We start from the raw sequence: 22,630 nt of genomic DNA on the forward strand, positions 1-22,630 counted from the left end.
TTTGATTAGAACAATGCATATTGATCAATGTATGAGCAAAAGCATCACATTAAATGTGCCAGAATTAGTAACAATAGCTGAATTTGATCTGTTTGTTTTTTGAAAATTATGTTATTCAAAGTCTAATGCAGTGGTTCCTAACTTGGGTTCGATCGAACCCTAGAGGTTCGGTGAGTCCGCCTCAAAGGTTCGGCGGAGGTCAAAACACACCCGACTCATCGTGTGAATAACAACTTCTCCCTATCGTCGTATTACGGATACGGCAATCTTAGAAGTCACACTGATCTGCAGGTGTGTAATTTGTAATGAGTTTATGCACTGTGTTGGTTTTGTTCTTTGAACAAGGTGATGTTCATGCACGGTTCATTTTGTGCACTAGTAAAAAAACATGGTAACACTTAAGTATGGGGAACATATTCACCATTAATTAGTTGTTTATGAACATGCAAATTAGTAACATATTGGCTCTTAGCTAGTCATTATTAAGTACTTATTAATACCTTATTTGGCATGTCCTTATTATAACCCAAACCCTTTTAAACTAAGTCCGTTTTACTTAGAATATGTTCCCCATACTAAAGTGTTCCCAAAAACATATACATTTGTCTTGAATTAAAAAAAAAAAAAATTATATTTAACTAAAGAAGGTTTCGGTGAATGTGCTTATGAAACTGGTGGGGTTTGGTACCTCCAACAAGGTTAAGAACCACTGGTCTAATGTATATCTGTTGCAAAAAGAACCCACTTTGAAAAAAATTGAATTGCACTAATGCAGTGACATTTCAAACTTCTATTTTTTGATCAAATAATATTTAAATTTGTTGTAATGATTTTTCATTTGGATTCAATGTTTTCCTTAAAAATGTAGGAGAAAAAAATCGGAAGGAATCTTAGATTGAACTAAAAAAATAAAATAAGCCATATCTTTTAGGCCTAGTTCCAACACAATCGCTGAAGAAAATGCACTTTAAAGATGCAGTACATCACAAGACAGAATATTTTAATCTAGCTTCATTAATGGTCAAAAAGTCCTGTTTATTTTCCTGAATTGAGTCTGGACCTTGTTATCTCTCCGTCATCTCACAATGCTGCACTGTACAGCACGCTTAATTCCAACAGTATGGCTAGAAATCCACAGGATTAGTAGGATAAATTGACTAACCTAGAAAAAAAGAAACTCTTTCAAAACATGACCAAATTTCGTTGAAAACAACCGCATTGCTGGAGAGAAGCCAACAATGGTACAAAAAAACATATTTACAAGGCTAAAGAGAGCATCATCATCCCCTTGGTTTTAATCTTAATCCAGCCCACCAACCCCCCTTGCATGCAAAAATTCCCTGATTGTCAAACCTCTATGCACAACACACACATTTATGGCCTGTTGTTTAATAAAGCAGCCAAACAATTGGCTGCAGAAGTCATCAGTATCTGATCTGCTTTAGAGCACATGCGGCTTGTAATAGAGGATAATTAGAATTTTAATTTGCCAGGGGGGACGACCGTTTTAAAATCCTTTTCCTCCCCCGACCAACCGTGTTTTCCCCCAATACAACCCCCCCTGCAGCTCTGCGGAGGCTAGTGCCATCGGTAACAGATGGGGAAAGGGAGATATTCACAGCCGGGCAGGCACTTCAGAATAAGTCGGGGAGGATTTTAACACCCCCCTCCTCTATGTCCCCTCCGGTGCCTTAAGGGGCAGGATGTTCAGTTTAAGAATCATCCTCATGAGTCTTCTTGGGCCGGTCTTTGTCCCCCATAATTTGTTTATCCAAGCCATCTGACCGTTAAACTCACTGGTCAGCTGACCCAGGAGATTTTCTTAAGGCTTCAACTTCACTTTTATAGGGAAAAGATGTGCGTGTTCAAAAGCACACACACAAACCATTTCTATATCATTACTACAGACATCTACACACTTGACTGAGGACCAGTCGATGAAATTTTCACAACCATTGATTGACCAGTGACACACTTTTCCGTGGCATTTGTCTGATTTATAAAAGGAATATACATTTCTCAAAAAAACACTCTCTTGCTCACCAAGATGACAACAGACGAGCGCGAGAACATTTTGTATTTAATTGTGACTCATTCCTTGTTGGAACATACCAGGGCGGAATGAGAGACGCTCTGCCTGGTGTTTTTCCCTTTGTGCTTAACGCCACTGTTCGTACAAAGAAGGAAGAGCTTGAACTATTATATATTCACAACTGGGTATTTACCTTGTACAGCTAAGGAACAAAGATTCAGTGGAAAAGGTATAAATATTTACATTGAGATAATAGTGTACATTAGCATAGCTGGCACCCCGACTGTTCCCCTTTTTTACCCAAATTGTGGTATGCATTGTTGCTGACTGCCCAAAAATCTCCCCATTGTTGTTGTCCACCAATTTTCTCTCTCTCCCTGTCACTCTGAGTAACTAAGGTATTAGTTGATGTGCTACTCAACTTGTCTGTTTTAGCTTCTTCTCAGAGTGGCTGTGGTTAGTGTTAGGTATGTATTTTTATGGTCTCTTTGCTCTTCAATCATACCCTTACTGCACGACTACATACTGTACATTCACATTTGTTGCTATTGTCTATTCCTGTCAGTGGTCAACACAGCAACTCAATCACATGATTTCTTTTTACGCCACATACTAGACCTTATTTAACCCTTCTATTCATCCAAACTTGGGACCTTAAGTGGACATACCCAAAGGCTCGGAGTTGGGGCCGGTAATCAAACCCACACTGTCTGTGCATGAAATTTAGTTGTGGGTATCATTAGTTTAAATTACTTTTTTCCGTTATTTTGCTTTTTTAGTCACCTTGTAGGGACCATGACTACGCATGTCATCCAGTTATTCAACATTGAATGAAAACCCAGAAGATGATAGTACATGAAGGCAGGAGTTAGAGGGGGAAAAAATTATGTTAACAATTAGACTTGGCGCACTTAAAATCCTTTAATTTTTTCAAGAATCAACATTGTGCCTAATGTACGTATTCATTCTGGTTGTACTTACAGACCTTGAAGCAATTTAATTTGGTACATGGTGTAATGATAAATGTGACCTGTAGTAGATGGCAGTCACACATAAGAGAAACTTGTGTAGTGCAGGAAAATGCCTGTTCAATAAATTATGCTAACAAGTATCTGTAAGACAGCAGCACGAAAATTTAAGATTTTCCATTAAGAATATCGAACATCACACAAAAATCTGTCAATATTTTTTATTAAGACTTTGGTGAGCTACCAAGCTCCAATGTTTGAGGGAACGCGGAGCATTGCGGCTACTGTACTTAGACGTACTGTGCTTCAACATACGGGTATCACTATGGTGTATGTATCAGGACCCCAAAATGGCATCTTTTAGGGGACATATTATTTGGCGTTTTGTTTTGCAATAATATGCAAAACCAACTTGTCTTACTTATTGGTATCTGCTGATAATGTGCGCGCGTCTGTCACAGTAGTCAGCGCCATAGTCAACAAGCTCCTTCTTTTTCTCTGTCTTCTTGTTGTTGGGCATTCATTCTCTACTGTTGCCATTTCTAATACAAAGTAGCGTACAGTTCTAACTTATATCTGTCTGTAGACTCGCTATTGTAGCGTAAAAACTACCGGTACAGCCAAATGATGAGGATAAAACGCTGTTGAAGTGGAGGCACGTAAATAAGACCACAAAACAGCCCATTTCTGAAGAGAGTGTCAGAAAGCGGCTTGAAGAGGGTCTGTAAAACATAATTTATTCAACATTTAGACCTAAGAACCACCATTACATGGTTTGTTGTCCACAAGGAAGTGTTTTAAATGTAGAAAAAAAAATCTGAATATGACCCCTTCAAAAATGCGCTTTATAATCTGGTGCGCTTTTGTATGAAAATAAACCTGCTCATCGGCAGTGCGGTTTATAATCCGGTGCACCCTACAGTTGAAAAATTATGGTAAATATTATACATTTGGTTGAAGATTTATAATTATAGTTCAATCATGGTAATGGCATCTTTTAGGGGACATATTATTTGGCGTTTTGTTTTGCAATAATATGCAAAACCAACTTGTCTTACTTATTGGTATCTGCTGATAATGTGCGCGCGTCTGTCACAGTAGTCAGCGCCATAGTCAACAAGCTCCTTCTTTTTCTCTGTCTTCTTGTTGTTGGGCATTCATTCTCTACTGTTGCCATTTCTAATACAAAGTAGCGTACAGTTCTAACTTATATCTGTCTGTAGACTCGCTATTGTAGCGTAAAAACTACCGGTACAGCCAAATGATGAGGATAAAACGCTGTTGAAGTGGAGGCACGTAAATAAGACCACAAAACAGCACATTTCTGAAGAGAGTGTCAGAAAGCGGCTTGAAGAGGGTCTGTAAAACATAATTTATTCAACATTTAGACCTAAGAACCACCATTACATGGTTTGTTGACCACAAGGAAGTGTTTTAAATGTAGAAAAAAAAATCTGAATATGACCCCTTCAAAAATGCGCTTTATAATCTGGTGCGCTTTTGTATGAAAATAAACCTGCTCATCGGCAGTGCGGTTTATAATCCGGTGCACCCTACAGTTGAAAAATTATGGTAAATATTATACATTTGGTCGAAGATTTATAATTATAGTTCAATCATGGTAATGCACATTGATGACACATTCTAGGCGTGTCTGCAAATTTGACAGTGACAAGCAAACAAACGCGTCAACTCAATGTAGAATTCTAGCTAGGGGCGAATCTCGAACCTCTCTATACAGAGCAAACCCACTTAGAAGTCAACAATCCTTTCCTCCAAATTAACTAAGTTTCTAACAAGTATCAACCCCAGAGGACATGAAATAGCCAGACATGCTACACTACACAGAGAAGGAAAATATGATAACTGCTTATCGCAAGCGAGAGCTTGAATGTAAACAAAGGTGGGTCTTTCTTTCTTTGGTCGTCTTGCATAAAGCACGTAGAGCCATTCCTGGCAACCAGGTCTCTCCATTTGGGTGGTGTGTTACAAATATTGAATATAATGACCAAGTACAGTGTTTCCCCCAGAATATTTGTTAGTTAAGGTGGTGTCTATCCAGGGGGAAAGGGGTGTTGCCCGCCTGTCCCGGGCAACGGACGGGTAAGGGGCTGGGTGGGTGTAAGGAACAGTGCAAATGTCCCAATTGACCTGTCGCCACCATCACGTCTCCCATCTCCTCGCTGCCTGGTAGGGCAATGGACTACAGACTGTGGTGAAGTAGGTCGGCTTTTTGGTTGTGCTCTATGCTGAATGGAAATATACGATATATATCTCGATATTTTTTCCGTAAAATAAACACAAAATTGTCCTAGTTACCTGAGATACTAAGTATGTCATTATTTTGTCTTAGTAAGTCAATATTTACTAAGTCAAAATAATATCATACTTAGTATCTCAGGTAACTAGGACTGTTTTCTTAGTAAGTCAATGTGGTGGGCGCGGCCTGCGCATCTGCGGCGAAGCGGGGTGTGCCAGGACCGGCTTCGAGATTGGCGACAGGTGAGTGGATGACACAGCTGAAAGTGTTTGTCTAATCACCTGTCGCTCTGTTAAAGGCAGCAGTCGGGAAGCAGAAGTAGTTGGAGTTGGAGCACACGTATGAGACGAAAGGGACAATTGCTGAAAAGCACACAAAGGACAATTGCTAAAGAGCACACGAATGACAACTTTATTGCAAAATAAAGCAGTGTTGTAACCCTGAGCCAGAATCCTGTCAATATGTTTGGTGGTCCGAGGAACCCGGATGAGGGAAACCTTTGCAGTCAATATTTACTAAGTCAAAATAATGACTAAGTGTAATTAATGACTTATTGTAAATAAGCATTTGCAATAAGCGTTTGGAAAAAAAGAGCTAAAAGTGGGGCCACATGCTGACACATGTTCAACTCATCATGCTTAATTTATTACAGCATTTAGGAAGCTTGTAGTTGATTTTTATTATGTAAATGTTATATTTTTATCAACATGTGATAGCAGGGACTCTCATATTTAAAACTAGGCTGCTTCATTACTAATGATTAGTGTAACTATAGCTGAAAAAATAGTAAAATAGCAATAGGAGAGAAGGAATAGTAGAGACTAGGAGAGAGGAATAGGAGAGACTTGGAGAGAGGAAGCAATAGGAGAGACGCCTGGGACAGACGGACATGGATAGAAATAGTTAAGAAAATTAGAAGTATCGGTGTCAGTAGTCGTATGTATGGCTAATATTGCCTTGTGACTATTTGATATTGAATCAAGTTTGATACCCACATTTGTAGCATCGCCTAAAACTAATGTAAATTACCCAAACAACAGAAGATGAATTGCTTATTACATTTTAACAGAAGTGTAGATAGAACCATGTTATATCAGAAAGTTACCAGCTTTTAACAGTATATTAAACAGTAGATTATTGATAGTTTGAGAAAATAATACAAACAGAAAGGTACTGTGTGTATTTTGTAATGTATATGTATGTTACTGCATTTGTCAGCAGCCAAATTAGGAACCCATTTCGAAATGCTTCTATTATCATTTATAAAACAAATAATATGTCATAATATACATGGTTAGGTTCAAGTTTATCGCAGAAGGCTGCGATGTGTATTGCAATATTGATATTAGGCCATATCGTCCACCTCTACTGTGTGTCATTACACATTTTTTTCCCATTATTTTTGCTGTGTTAATCACCTTGTGGGGACCATTATGACATACAGTATGTCATCCAGTTTATTCAACAAAGACTGAGAAGCCAGAAAATTATCTTCAGGAAGGTAAGAGTTCGAGGGCAAACTGTGATGATAACAATAAGACAATAGTAACTACAAATACAGCGTGGGCAGAGCGACACATGCCGACTGAGTTAATGGAGTCCCAGATGATTATAAAAGGCCAGTGGGATGCTTTTTGTAGGTCACTGCTACACATTTTTTTTGTACATCTTTCCACACTATGCACAAACTGAAGACAAGCCACACATATGCCTGCCATGGTGGCCTTCAATGTAGCGTTACAATTCACTGGAAGTGAATTCATTATTAGGAATTCATGTGATGTGGTCTCTTGGGCTAAATTGCCCAGCACTATAATGACATTTGCTCCCCAGAGCCCCGGTCTAACAGCACAAGCTTTTCCTGGCATGAGAGTGGAAGCCTGGCCGACTGGGCTTTTTAAGGACCACTAGTTTTAAAATGGAGCCACGTTTTTCCTGGCTTCAGGGTTTGCTTCGACGGCACCCACTCACCTCTGTTAAATCATCTGTGTGCATGACATGTTCAAATGGGGAGGTACCATTGTCATCTGTTAATCCTACTGGTTTAACAATAGCATACACTAGGTTTATTTAAGTCTACTCATTTAAAAAATGCCAAAGAGAGCATATTTCTGTACACACGTTTATATTACGCATTTCTCAGCGTTTTTTTTCCCGGTGATATGCATGACCATGTCTCTGTTTTCAACAAGCAGCTGCATTTACATATAGAATGGACAGTGATCTGATTACTTCGAAGCTTTGTTTGGAAAAAGCTGGCTCCTGAGGTTTTTCGGTGGTCCACTGCTGACTCACAACATGGGGTCATCAATTCATCACCTTTCCTCATCCCATTAGCACCCTCTCCTCTTTAGTGAGCGTTCAAGTACCCCAGCCTGCAATTACTCAAGCCATACTGGAGAGGACTTGAATGATAACCATTTATATACACAAATCCAAACCGTGTTGAGCAAACTATCAATTTATGTCAAGGCTTAACGCATGTTTTTTTATAGAGGATTAGTGGATATATGTATAAGTAGACAGTATCTGATAATCTTTTTGCATCTATCTTTTAATCGTCTATTTACAGTACACACAGATGCCAAAAATGAGTCTCGAAGTAAAGTCAAGACACACCTTTGCGTGTTTGCTTATAACCTTGTGCTGCCAGTTTAGAGTCCAGTTATTCCACAGACGTTAGAGGAAGTAAGAATTGCTCTGATGATAACACACCTTGGAGAAAAAAATGTGTTGGTGGCCTTGTTTGTTCCAACACACCTTTATTTTCATTTTGATTATTATATTTTGGTACCGGTGCCAAAATGTATTTGGACACTTTTCCATACTTTTGAAAATTAAGGACACTCCAAATTAATGTCATTATTTTTACTGAAAATGTTATGATACATTAAACATTATTGCAATCAAAGAACAATTTTCTAATTTTATAACATAGTAAACATACGAGACAAGCTCTCTTATAGTAATCAGTAAGGGTTACAAAGGCTCCGAATTTGGCTGCTAACGTATGTATTAACATATTGTGTCATTTCCCATTGTATTATTTTGTCAAAATTAAGAGAGACAAGCGGTAGAAAATGGATCATTAATTTACTTCTTCATTTACTGTTAGTATGTAGTTTCTCTCTGTTTTACCATGTTCTGTCTACACTTCTGTTAAATAGGAATAAGAACCTATTCTTCTGTTTGGATACTGTACATAAGTTTTGGTTGATGCGGTATCGATCCAATACCAAGTAGTTACAGGATCATACATCGGTCATAATAGAAGTCCTCATATTTCCTGAGATTATAAACAACAACAAAATTACAAAAGATTTTACGATATTAAAAATACCGATGTAATCATTGTTGTATTGACTATATAGGGCTCTTGTACTTGATATTGTTACAGTGGTATTTGTATAAATCCACCCATTTGTTTACATTCAGGGGCACTAGATTGCTGTCAGCGGTTAGTGATTGTATCCTTCTATGGTGTGTAGTGAAGCATGCTTAGCTATTCTTGTCCGTCAGGGATGATACTTGTAAAAAACATAGTTTATTTGTCGCTATTGGAGGCGACGATTAGTGATTTAAAAGTAGCTGAAATACAGTTGAGAGTTGTAGCCGCTAGGCAGCCATGTTTTAATGCACCGCTTGCAGAGCGGCACTTCAGTGTTTATAGCGTCACTTTTATTGTTAGTTTTAATTTAAAATATATCCGTTGTCCCTCTTTAGTCTCAATTCTGTTTCTGCTTGTAAGTGCTCTGTGTGTGTGTGTGTTGACTCACATGTGTCTCGGCTCATATTACCAGCAATGTCACCGGGCACGCATTCATATCCATGAACAGAAAATTATTTTATACTGCAGAACTTTATTAGTACCAGTATACCGTACAACCCAATTATGAGTACATCTAAAGTGTTGCTAATGATTAGGCAGAATTCCCCATATAAGCCACTCCCTTCGCAAAGCAACTATTACTGTATATCTGTTTCCTCACAGTCATCTCGCCGCTTGAGACGATAATAACGAAAGTAAAGTCATTCTGCTGCTGCTCCGTTTACACAGGTGCTCGGATATCAAGTCAGACCTGCTCCACTGAACACCAGATTAGCAGCTCCAAGCGTGTGTGTTTGTGTGTGCATCAGCCTCATCTTGTCTTCGTTGGCAGGCACAGAGCTTCAGAGCTGCCGCACACAGTCAGAGATAATGTGTGACGTTGCAGCGGTACAAAGACAGTTTAATGCGCACGGAATCAATTATAACTATATCTGATATGGCACGCCTTGTCACATGTGAGTCCACCAAAGGGACTTGAGGCCACTGTTGGCACACAGCAGGGCGGATGACACCACACCTGCCATTTTGATACCATGTCGCTCCCTCCTGCGCAGTGGAATTGTAGCCTAGATTCAAGGAACAATTCCACTGAGCTTTAATTATCTGCTCCACCTGTCAACTTGACTGAGTTTCCTGGTGAAAAGGTATTTGACCTGATGGTAGCAGCATGCAGAGACTATTAGAAGTACCGTATAGGGTTGCACAATAAAAATGATATACATTTGGCCGACGATAGAGCATTTAATACTATCGTCATGTCGTAATACTATCATCATGTCGTAATAATGCATGTTGATGACACATTATAGCTGTGTCCCAATGTAGCGTCCTCGCAAGCAAGCTAGCAGACAACGTTGCTCCACAATGCAAAGCCGCTTTTGGGTCAGCATGGTGGCAAAAAGCTAAGTTTTTTACAAGTAGGATGATGAATATCTAAACATGCCACTCTACGCACTGTAGGAGGATACAATAAGCCTTGAGGTGGGCGGATCGATTCAAATATTGACAGTGACGATACCTAGTATCAGTATATATGGTTGATACTACAGTTTCTAGTCATTTTCTTATTGTTTATAAAATCAGGTAATAAGTACCTGGATACAGGAGGGCTTTAAGGGCAAAAAAAAGAGGATTTCATTCAGAGCCAATATTAACAAATCATTTCAATAATCTATTGATATTATTACACAGCCAACCTCTGTGTTTTTGTCTGATTATAATTTTGATCAAAAATGTAATCATTCAATCATTGTTGACAATATTTACTGTCAGTATCAGCCTTTTTACCCTTTCAACAATTTTTAACAAGCCTTTGTAACCCATGTTGAAATGGTTTTGTTATCATTTACATTCCAAATAATATATCGTGATTAATATCGTTCTCGCAGGAAGCTGCAATATACATGTACGATACTCCAAAAATGTGAATTTTGTGCAAAGGTTAGTTTATTCGAGCAATTATGTATACAAAGTAAACTAATATATGACCTATCCAACCATCCATCCCTCCAACTTCTTCCGCTTATCCGAAGTCAGGTCGCAGGGGCAGCAGCCTAAGCAGAAAAGCCCAGACTTCCCTACCGAGCTACTTCGCCGAGCTCTTTCCGGGGGATGTTGCCAGGCCAACTGGGAAGTATAGTTTCTCCACCGTGTCCTGGGTCTTCCCTGTGGTCTTCTACCGATCAGACGTGCCCTAAACACCTCCCCAGGGAGGCGTTCGGGGGGCATTCTGACTAGATGCCCAAACCTCATCATCTGGCTCCTCTCGATCTATGTCATATATTGTTGTACCTTAGATTACCACAAGATATTTCAAGCTTTCTTTTGATTTAATTTTGATGATTATGGCATAAAGCTTATAAAAACCTTGTATTGAAAATAAGATCACTTTGCATGTATTTAGTTGATATCGCATGTTAGTTTCACATTTGCAGTTGAATTGCTGACATGGACTTTTGCACAATATTTTTTATTTTTTTTGTTCTACCTGTGTATCGCGATATAGATCTTCACCTATACAGCCCATCCCTTGTACTCTATACAGAATTCATGCCAACCCATGTTAATGTTCTTCAAATTCTTTGAAACACACCAGTATGGACTTGGCCAAGTAGTTGAAAACTAAATTTTTAGGACATGACATAAGAACAATCTTCCTTTTTCATTAGTGATATCGAGTCCTGCCTTAATCCTCTCGGGCATGTATTGTCATTTTGAGAAGATACACTGTGATATATTCCAAAAAATTAGAAGTCGAATGAATCAAATGGTTGTGGTAATCATTACAAGCTCCCAACTAATTTCTACTCCTCAAACCTTTTTTCTGTAGGTTGTGCGCGGCCTTCTGATGTGCAGAATGGAGACCTGCTTAACCAGACCGAGGCCAACAGGGACTCCTTTCCTCCGGGCACTGTTCTGACCTATGGCTGTGAGCCTGGATACACTGCAGACGGCCCTACCAGCATCACCTGTGCCGATTCTGGTTCTGGATCCTGGTCCCATCAACCACGCTGCGTTCGGAGCAATGGTGAGCTGCTTGGCTTTCATGGAAATACAAACAGGAACGTTTTAAACTTTTATGACACACCCGTAGTATGTGTGTGCGTGCGTGTGTGTGGTCTTGAGCTGCTGAATGAAAGTTAGTGTGTTTTCCTCCGCTGTGAAATAAGTCTGCTCTGGTATCTTCTTATGAAAAAAAGTCTGGTGGAATCACAATTAAAATTGCTGTAGTATGAAGCTTGCTTTGTCAATACTTCCAAACTTGTGAGAGTCATTAATGTACTCCTTGCAAATTATCTCTTTTTTTATGTGGCGCCACAGCGATCCCCTCCATCTTCAAACGCTGGCCTGTTGAGATTTAGGCACACGGTTCGCACACAGAGGCACGTTTTATAACGTTGGAAATAAAGGGGTTCGTAAATTTAATCAGAGATGTAACAACAGACGATAAAACTCCCCACGGTTCGTATTATCATTTTAAATAAAAATGATCAGAAAGCCATATTTTAAAACTGCACTTTGATAAACACACAAATTGATTGGCGCCGGCTCGTTGATTTTAATTCTAACATGAAAACCAGCGACATTACCGTCTTTCCCCATTAAGACACGACATAACACAATCTTAACATATACAAACACTTTGTGTCTGAACAATTAAGCTATTCTTCTGTACATGAAGGAATATAACGCTGAGGTGTCTACAACGGGAAGTGAACTTGTGTGACGTCACATAAACCGGAAGTGAAGCACCTTTATTAATAAAAAACACTCTTAAATTATTACATATTAAAATGGAAGGAAAAAAACATATTTAAACATTCAAACGAAAAAAATATGTCGTTTTAAAAGCAATGACAATATTTGTTTCTTCTGCTAAGCAAGTATATTGTGTGTATTTATTTTTTGTTTTTTGTGTAATAAAACTTAGTTAAAAGATTTCAGTGTGTGTAAGTCACCATAGTCACAGTCACCATACCGCAATAATAATGATAACTGTGATCATTTCCATCCATCCATTTTCTACCGCTTGTCCCGTTCGGGGGTGCGAGGGGTGCTGGAGTCTATCTCAGTTGCATTCGGGCAGAAGACGGTGTACACCCTGGACAAGTCGCCACCTCATCAGGGCCAACAAAGATAGACAGACAACATTCACACTCACATTCACTCACTAGGGCCAATTTAGTGTTGCCAATCAACCTATCCCCAGGTGCATGTCTTTGGAGGTGGGAGGAAGCCGGAGTACCCGGAGGGAACCCACGCAGTCGCGGGGAGAACATGCAAACTCCACACAGAAAGATCCCAGGTGCAGGATGGAACCCCCCACCTTTGTATTGTGAGGCAGACACACTAACCCCTCTTCCACCGTGCTGCCCTGTGATAATTTCGGTCACAATAATTGTGATACAACATTTTAATATTGTTACATCCCTACTTTATACATATACCCTTGTGGACACACACAAAGCCACACAAACTGCATCCAGTCATACACTACATACATATACATAACTACAGTATATCTACATGACTGCATGCATATACATAACTATATCTACAATCAAAGTTCGATATAACAGGGTCATTGGGGTCCATAAAATCCTGATTGCGTTATTCTCAAGTGTGCGTTATATAGAACTTTTATTTTTTCCGAACTAATGTAAAACGATCCCGATTATTGGGGTGAAAACAGTGGGGGTTTGCACACTTACCAGAGCACAGTGGCTTCAGATTGTGAGTTCCTGTCTTGTTGACACGAACAATAGTGTGACTCTTTCTTTAAATTGTTTGAATCCTTCTCTGCATTGTGCTTCTTTCTTGCTGGAGGGTTGGGACTGCATAATCCTGTCGTCGCGGCTGTACGGATGCATTTTTTTTTTTAAAAGGACTGTCAACACTTATCCGTTTCAGAAATGACAACAAAAATGTATTTTTTCTTGTTGATGTAGACAGGTGGAGGGGAAAAAAAGAGCACTAGCAAAGCCGAAAACAGTGCAATCGAACTGTTATGTATTTTAGGTAAATTACACATTCATGAATGCAGAGTATTAGCATGCAAATCAATAATATTTTGTTTTATTCTGAATTTTAAAGAGTGAACTGACTAATAATGACAAAGGAAAACATAAAGGCCATGATAACCTTCCACGTTCCAAAAATAATAATAAAAACGATTACCAGCCCAATGTTTTCCCTTGCAGATGTTATGTTTCTTGTTTTTGTTAGTTTTTAGTTATTTGTTTCTCCTTTGTTTGTGTGTTACAACTTCCTGTTTATGTACAAAATACTTGATTGTCGTAATTGTAATCGTCAAATATCTGTATTGTACTGCTATTAAAAAATATATATTTTTGAAAGAAAAAAAAGGCAGAACACGAACAAACATTTTTCGCATCTGCTTTGCGTCGCTGCCAACGTGAATGGCAGATTGTGCTCACACGTCACAGAATCGGCCGGGCACTATCCAACTGTAGGTCGGTACAGTTTTTATAGTCGATGCGGTGGACTCTGGTGAAAAAAACGGTTGAAAATTTGGGGTCCGTGGCACGCGGCATTTTTGAAGAAAATTGCGTTCTATCAGACTGCGTTAGATGGGACTTTAGCTGTATATCTAGTAGAGCTGTGACTCTTTTGCCACTCACATTCACTCACACGATTCGATTAAATTCTTGGTTTGGAAACAATTCTTGATTTAAAACGATTCTCAATTCAAAATAAATACTTTTTTAATAACATTGGATGCCAGTTCAATGATTAACTAAATTTCTCCATATAATAGATGAACAGCTGTAAAAAAAAAAGTGTATTACTTGAAAGAAAACTGTATTTGTTTAATACAATTTTACCCAAATATTTCATCATGTCAAATACCAATAAGGCAACAAGAGAAGTATCACACGCTCTTTTGTAAATAAATCTGTACAGCAGATACAGGCATCTACATCAAAAATATGATATGTCTAAGTAGATGGATAGGACAGATTAAAAAAGAAAAAATTAAGTTTTATGTTTTTTTTTAACCATTAAGAATTGCTACAAATAAGAATCGCGATTCATTTAAAAATAAAACGTTTTTGGCACCTCTAATATCTAGTGCTTTATATCACAGTGGCAGTATTGTCCTTGTGAACCAGCAGGGCATCTCACCCAGACTGTTTTTCTGCACAGTGGGTCATGATAGTGAGAATGAAAATCTTCTCCCCCAGTGTGTTCGCCCCCCACTGAACCGGAAAATGGCGGCTACCGCTGTCACCCGCCGTCCTGCCACCACCTGATCCACAAGACCGTCATTGAGTACTTCTGCGACGAGGGCTACGCTCTGAAAGCGGACTACAAGTTCCTCACCTGTCTGAACGGCGATTGGGACGCCCCCATGCAGATTAGCTGTCGACTCACGCAAGGTTTGACACCTCAACAAGTGTTTTTTGAGTTACCCCATTCTGTCGTGGATTTCATTGTTTCCTCTTTATTTATTTTTCATCCCACAGACAAGGAGCCAAACTCCCCTCTTGGCATACCCGCTCTGTCTATTGTGGCGTCCACTGCGAGCTCAGTGGCCCTCATCCTGCTTTTAGTTGTGCTGTTTGTTCTCGTGCAGCCAAAACTCAAGTCGTTCCATCACAGCAGGTAAGACGGACACATTGTATTTTTACACTGTGCAATTCCCTGCATTCTGGAATCCAATGTCATGCCAGCAAAACCATCCACATAACTAGTAATTACTTAGGGGAAAGTGCTTGGACAATGGAAAGCCCCTCTGTCATGCCAAAGATGATTATTGCTGCTGGTTTATGGATAACACATTTTCATAGTCATGATTACTTCCACAGGGAGGTACTAACTTGCAGCCACATTTGCACATCATACCTATCAGAAAGTGTAAGCGCATTGGTTCACACTTGCTTAAATATATATTTATATAAGATAAGGTTGTGGACATATTAAAGAAAAAAACAGCTAACACCTTGTAAAACATTCAGTCTGACTCCTGGCATTGCTTCCCCTAATAGACACGACTGCAAATCCAGTCCCAGTAAAGCTGTCTTCATCCAACAGATTGCTGCAATAAAACTACTAAATAAAGTGCCATCATTGTTAGAGGTCACATTGCCCATCACTTTTTGTCCCTCAAATGGCTCTCAACCACTTTTTTTCATCTTTTCAAAAGGTCAGGACACATTTAAACATGTTTCTTTTTTTATTTTATTTTTCATCAAACTGTTCATGCCCAGAAGCTCGGACTTTTTGTAACGGATGCCAGCTGGTGTGGCTTGAAGGTTGAAGTTGTGTATATAGTTGTTCACCAGGCACGTGCACAAATAGAGTCATCTCATCTTCTGCCGGAGCCCTTCTTTTCTTAATTTATTTAAAAAGGCCCTATTGCGCAAAATCAACTTTTCTTACTTATTGCTACTTGCTTTTGTGAATTTGTGCCTAAGTTACAAAAATTTGAAATCAAACCATAGAGCCATGGCGGAGAAATGTATGAAACAATATTGCCTTCCTTCATACTTCTTCCCAAAAATCTGTTTGGAATTTGCCCAAATTCTGACGTTTAGCCCAAGTGTGACATCAGCGGGTTATCCATATATGGTATAAATTTACCGCCATTGTAGTCCAATGCTGTAGTCAATGCACTCCTTCTTTCTCTCTCTAATCTTGTTGTGGGGCAGACTGGCTCGTACATGCACATGCATCCGCTGCTGTTCCCATTTCTAATACAAAGTAGCACATAGTTCGAACTTGTATCAGTCAGTAAACTTGCTATGGAAGCGCTAAAAACTACAACATGGATGGGGGAGAAGACGCAGTCGAAGTGGAGCCACGTAAAAAAGACCGCCATTCTGTTGAGACGCTCAGAAAGCAGCTTGAAGATGATCTGTAAAACATAATCAATGCAACATTTAGACTAAAGAACCACCATTACATGTTACGTAGGCCACAGGGAAGTCTTTTAAATGTAGAAAAAAATCATAATAAAACCAATTTAAATCAGTAAAAAAGATTCATAGTAAGGGAGTTATCCATTCTGACAGGAGAGTAAACAGGCAGGCACACATTTGTGTTTTAATTAATAAACTGTTTTGCCTATCTACAAATTGGACAACTTCCCTAGTTTTGTTTTAGTTCAAAATCCTAAGCATTGTGATTAAAGGTGGGTGTAAAAGGGGTCATGTTATTTTTGTTTTTTTCTACTTTTCAAACACTTCCCTGTGGTCTCATTGCGCGTTCCATTAACTTTGGAAGTATGAAGTTGATGCTGGGAATGACGAGCAGAGTTGAGAGCGTTCCAGTTACAAGGTCGGCCACATCCATGCAAGCTATTCCTGTGCTCACCTTATCTGATTATTAACAACTAAAGGAAAAATATGTGGTTATTCTGCAACATTCAGAGATGGTGGATGCAGAGGAAACACAGATGCTATTGCTTGCGATGTAGAATGTATAAAACACATGAAAGATTTTAATTTACCCTCCAGTAACATTACCATATGTGAACGTCCAACAATACACTGCATATGGCAGATTTAGTGTGACAAAAAAATAACAATAGTCAGAAGAGTGTCTATTATTACTGATGACTCTGCGGCTTTCCAAGTAGGAAATCAGACCTCAGGGGGCGTTCTAGTTAAAATGTCCCACTAGGAACCCGGAAATTCCGACTTTGTAATACAAATGGAACACAATGTTATTTACATGCCTCCTCCAGGCCAAGCCCCCTTTGACTGTGTCTCCACCCCATGTTGTAGTTTTTAGTGTTTCCATACGGAGTCTACTGACAGATTTAAATTACAACAATACGCTACTTTTTAGAGGAGTATTTTAGCATGTACGAGCCACGCTGCCCCACAACAGGAGGTTAAATAAATATAAGGGACTTATTGACTACAATTTTAAGACCACAACTGAATATAAATTGCAGAGTGGCGCAAAGCTCTTTGGGTAAACCTATATGGAGATATCCGCACACGTAACAATGGCAAAATATGTTACTAAAGTTTCAAATTCACCACAACTTGGAGGTTTGGAGGAAGGAAAGATTGCTTTATAAAAGGCCTTCATTGTTTTCACTTTTTTGGGACTCATGGAGATCCCAAACACATAAAAACAGATATAAAAAGGTAGAACAAGTTTTTTCTGCATGATTAAATCCCTTTAAGTTGAGCTACAACGTCTGGTGTGGTAGAATTGTTGTATATTATTCGTGTCATGCTGTACAGTACACATTTATTTTTTTACTCAATTCGATAATTGGAGTTTATAAATGTGACTTTATAAGTCAAAAGAATCCTGTTGTGATTTTTTTCTGGCTTGAACACCTGCCCCCTAAAATGTCTGTGCACGTGCCTGGTGTTGGACATAAGAAGATCCTAACAACACGTTCGACATGTTAACATTTTTTAAATGAAATGAAAAGTGAAATTCGAGGACCGCCTTTGTCTTTTCTGTGGCGGTGATCAGACGCCACAAATGATTTGATCCAGCTTTCTTCAGCTCATTGGTTGTGCAGCAGGCCAGATATCTTAGCTTAGTTTAGCTTAGCGCAGACAGCAAAATAAAAGGATAAATAAAGGGTTTGTACAGTCACAAATGACTGCGGTGTTCCTTCCACCCTGACCCTGCTTCTGTGATGAGGTCTGGTCTGCCTGTATGACTCTCTCCGTTTTTCTGTCCACCAGGAGGGAGCAAGGAGTCTCAGGCCAGTCTGGTTCCATCATGGTCGAGGGTGTTCAGGTGGCACTGCCTTCCTACGAAGAGGCTGTGTATGGGAACGGTTCGGGCCCACCTCCTCCTCCGCCGCCTCCCCTGGCTCCTCCCGAGTCCAGAGTTCCAATCGTTCTGTCCGAGGGACTCCCTCAGGGGGCCGCAGGAGGCCAAGGCTCTAGCCGAAGCCGCCAGCATAGAGACTTAGACTTCTGTCTCCCATCCACCTCGTCCTCGTTCCCCTCCCACCATCGTGCAGAGACTGTGCTTGTGCATGAGGCCCCCTCATCGTCCTCTTCCTCCTTATCTTCGTGGGCTAGAGAGCACCCTGGGGGTGCTTGTGCGGCCCCTCTACCTCTACGGAGAGACTCCGAGAGCAGCGACCAGCACAGTCTTCTCTCCGTCACCTCTGCAGATGACTTTTCTGACGGTAAGGCCAGACACCCAATTTCTCTAATACGCAGATTTCTAGCAGATAGTATAGTTCAATTTGAGTGAGTGGGCTTTTTTAAGATGTGAAGATTATTTTCCTGCCATCCAACTGTAAAGATTATGAAAACAAGGAGTCCTAAATGTTGATATAAAATGAACAGGTTGTATTCACCCATGTGACTATTGAAGGGAAGTGAACAAAGTGGTGGGCCATTAAACCAACATGGCTCCTGTGCAGACAACATAGTGCAAACTATATGAGTAAAGAGATCAGTTTTTCTTAACCATATGGCCGAGGCCCTTTGTTGGGCCGCGAGCACCAGTTAGAGGGCCACAAAAAAATATCCGTTCCTTAGCTGCGGTCCGATAGTGTGTTGTGATGCACTTTTCCACCACTTGTGGCAGTAATAACAATGTCAAACAAACAGAAGAACTCTGGAGTCATAGAGAAGTTTCTTAAGCGCAAAAATTATGACTGAAGTTGTGAAGCTGTATTTTCATTTGCACTTAAATTTTATTGACAGTTTATTTCATTAACGTATATGTGTGTGTGTATATATTTAGAATGTATTATTAATTGAGTTAGAATTATTTATTTCATCGTTTTGCACTGCATAGATGTATGTGATTAGTATGGTATTTGTTTTCGCAATAAGCCTAACCTTAAACTGTCAGATATGTACTGTCGGATACAACTATTTAATACGATTACATTCAGGAGTAAGATTACTAATTCAGTGTTACTATTTGAGTGTATATGTGTGTGTCTTTATATATATATATATATATATATATATATATATATATATATGTATATACTGTATATATACACACATATACACTCAATACACACTATAATATATATATATATATATATATATATATATATATATATATATATAATATATTCATGAAACAGACATGTTTTATTAACAAGTTAAAGGTGTTTAATAAAAATACAAGCCTGATTAACACATATAGAATCCTTTCTTTCATGAAGACAAGAATATAAACTGCTGTATTTCCTGATTCTGATGACTTGCATTAATTTGAATCAGACAAGAATCACAGCAGTGCTGTTAAGTTCCACATTTTCAAATTTACATTATGGAGGTGAAAAAAAGGCCTCCTTTCTGTCCAACGCCACAAAAAAGCATTTTTTTTTGGCATGTCATTTGTCCAGCTTCCATACTCATTTTTATACACTTTACTAGAAATACATTGACGGCAAACTCAGTAGCTTGTTGGCTTGCGTGCGCTACCTTTCTGAGACTCTTACTTTGTTAGCCCAGGCAGGATGGAGCAGCACTTTAATTGTGAAGACAGGAACTGTGCGATCGGTATTTAGGCTTTTGACAGCAGGTGTGGTGCGACAGTCTGTTGAAATAAAAAGTGCAGCCAGCATCTCACAAGCTCCTTGGGTGCGGTGAATGTCAATCAAGTGACGAAATTAACGTCTAGTGAAGATTGATAATCACAAATTTCTTGGTGTATTTTTTTAAAGCCTGGCTGGCGATCGACTGACACACCCTCCATGATCGACCTATTGGGCACCCCTGTTCTAGAACAACGCCAGCATAGGGCATTTTTCTTCAAGAAAGGCCAGAACGCTCTGACAACAGACGCTCGCTGGCCCAACACTTTGAGTCTCGCGTATTTAACGACCCGAACGTGACGTCAGGTGAATACAACCTATTGAGGTTGTGTTTTAAAAAGCTGGTTTTAACCAAATCCGTGCAATAATTACTTGGTTTCGTGCTTGCAAGTGTATGTGGCAGCATTTTTGGGTTTAGTGTGGCATGAGTCTTGTGTGTGGAAGCCCAGGATTTAGTGTTATGTCCCTTTTTCTACTGCTTTTGTCATTTACTGCTCTTTGAACGGATGGCATGATAACTGTAGAACCACCACTCACTTCCAATCCTGTGTTGTGTCTCCCTGCAGATATTCCTCTGCTGAAGGAAGCATGAAGCAGTCCCCTGTCTCCCTCTGCTGACCAGGACCGAGTGTGGCTGTCACCCCCCTCCCTCAAAAAAAAACAAAAAAAAAAACACCCCTCAAAGGGCCAGCAGAGACAAGGACTATGCCTCGGCAAAAAAAACAAAAAAAAAACATCTTTGTCCGTTGCTAGCGACTCAGAGCAAAGCCATCAGCCAGTACTTCCCGCAGGAGCGCCACAGGATCCAAGTCGGAGCGTAAAAATCCTTTGTATCAAACATATTGAGTGCTTCAGGCTTTGTATCACCGTGCACATGCTCCATCGGATGTTCCTGGCACCGCCGCGTCCTCACTTGTCTTCCCGCTCTACTTGAAGAGTTGTGAGTGACAGCTGGATGTTGTCGGTCATCTTTGAGAATGCTGCATGTTGGGTTTTTGTTTTTTGATATATATATAAAGATATATATATATATATATAGTGATGTCTTTCACTGCACCGTGGCCCACTCCGAATTACGCATGAAGCCTCTTCTGTGTGTCTTTCTCGGCATCCACGACCTAAGAGCTGCGTTGGAACTTTTTCCCCAGACCACAAAGAAGGCTTTTCTTTGCGCCCAACATGGGATTTCTTCTTTGGCATGAGTAAGGATTGTTGTTTTGCTTCCAAGGAGCGATGAAGACGCAACCGGACTCGTACGCAAGAAGCGAGACACGGCGATACGCCAGCGGGGAGGCCAATTGGTCATGACTTAAAACAAATGATCCTTTCCTGCTGTATTTATTGTGTCACTTTGTTTTACTTGGGTGAGTCTGACTTGTGAGTGTATGCATATTTGTGTGTGTGTGTGTGAGCAGGATTTAGTAACAAATCCCCCACCCCCCAGATGATATAGTCTGTCTCCACGACATCCCATGTTGCTTGGCATATAAGAAAACGCAAACAATCAAGCACATGCCTGTTAATAATCAATATTCATCATTTCTGCTGACTGGCGCCTCCCTGGAGTAATGGCGGAAAACACCACACAATTATTGACATCACTGCAACTGGTTGCAGTGACATAAATATGTTTTGTGGTCCCCAGCACATAATACAGTACCTTCCAGAGCAGAGAGAATCATGTTTTATGTCGCCGCTCAGTGGCGACCACAAACATCCCCCTAGAAGGTCTTAATCATTTTTCAGTCAAACCCCATGTGAGATATCTTGATCTTTTGTGGCGCTTTTATTATTATTGCTAACAGAATGTTGCCTTACACCTGTACATTGTTTTTTCTCTGTGTATTATCTTAAAGCATCGGCATTGGTTGCGTCTCACTATTTGTTGTCCCCAAAGGCCTTACTCTATTCGTTTCTATTCTATGTCTTTTTTTGTGTTTGTCCATCTTTTTCTGTCCTTACTTTACTTTCCAGCTACTGTGACAATGATTTTTATGCGCCTCTATATGTTTCATTATTGCTTTACCTCCCCTTCTGCTACTTGGTGTTAAAAAATATGGGGTTAAACTTTTAAAAGAAACAACTAATGTTGTGTCCAGCGGCACTGTTGTACAGTGTTTAGTTCCTGAAAATAACAGTCCATATTTTGGTTTGAATGCTTTCAGCTTCTGATCTTCCCCTGTAATGGCAGTGGGTGTGAGAATAGTAATTTAATATTTGTAAAAAGTTTAATTTAATTTTACAGTGTGTATATAACTTTCTAATTAAAAGCTTTCTTTTGAATGTGGTGTTTGTTTACATCCATCCATCCATCCATTTTCTACTGCTTATTCCCTTTGGGGGCGCTGGTGCCTATCTCAGCTACAATCGGTCGGAAGGCGGAGTACACCCTGGACAAGTCGCCACCTCATCGCAGGGCCAACACAGGTAGACAGACAACATTCACACTCACATTCACACATAGTTTATTGTAGTTACCATACAGTAATATCGATTGATCATTTACTATCAATTAAATAATAATTCAGTA

At 39.7% G+C, this 22,630-nt stretch overlaps 1 protein-coding gene across 3 annotated transcripts in view; it reads left to right on the forward strand.

Annotated features, from left to right (window-relative positions):
- The window catches only part of susd6 (sushi domain containing 6), a 63,255-nt gene extending 40,872 nt beyond the window's left edge, over positions 1–22,383 (forward strand). For all 3 annotated transcript variants that reach the window (XM_061885894.1, XM_061885893.1, XM_061885892.1), the window contains 5 exons: positions 11,419–11,616; positions 14,795–14,989; positions 15,077–15,215; positions 18,269–18,723; positions 20,667–22,383. In XM_061885894.1, coding sequence (XP_061741878.1) covers positions 11,419–11,616; positions 14,795–14,989; positions 15,077–15,215; positions 18,269–18,723; positions 20,667–20,692 — 1,013 coding nt within the window. In that variant the 3' untranslated portion in view covers positions 20,693–22,383. The remainder of the gene's footprint in view (positions 1–11,418; positions 11,617–14,794; positions 14,990–15,076; positions 15,216–18,268; positions 18,724–20,666) is intronic.
- The last annotated feature ends 247 nt before the right edge of the window (positions 22,384–22,630 follow it).

Source organism: Nerophis ophidion, linkage group LG24 (assembly GCF_033978795.1).
Source record: "Nerophis ophidion isolate RoL-2023_Sa linkage group LG24, RoL_Noph_v1.0, whole genome shotgun sequence".
Taxonomy (NCBI): domain Eukaryota; kingdom Metazoa; phylum Chordata; class Actinopteri; order Syngnathiformes; family Syngnathidae; genus Nerophis; species Nerophis ophidion.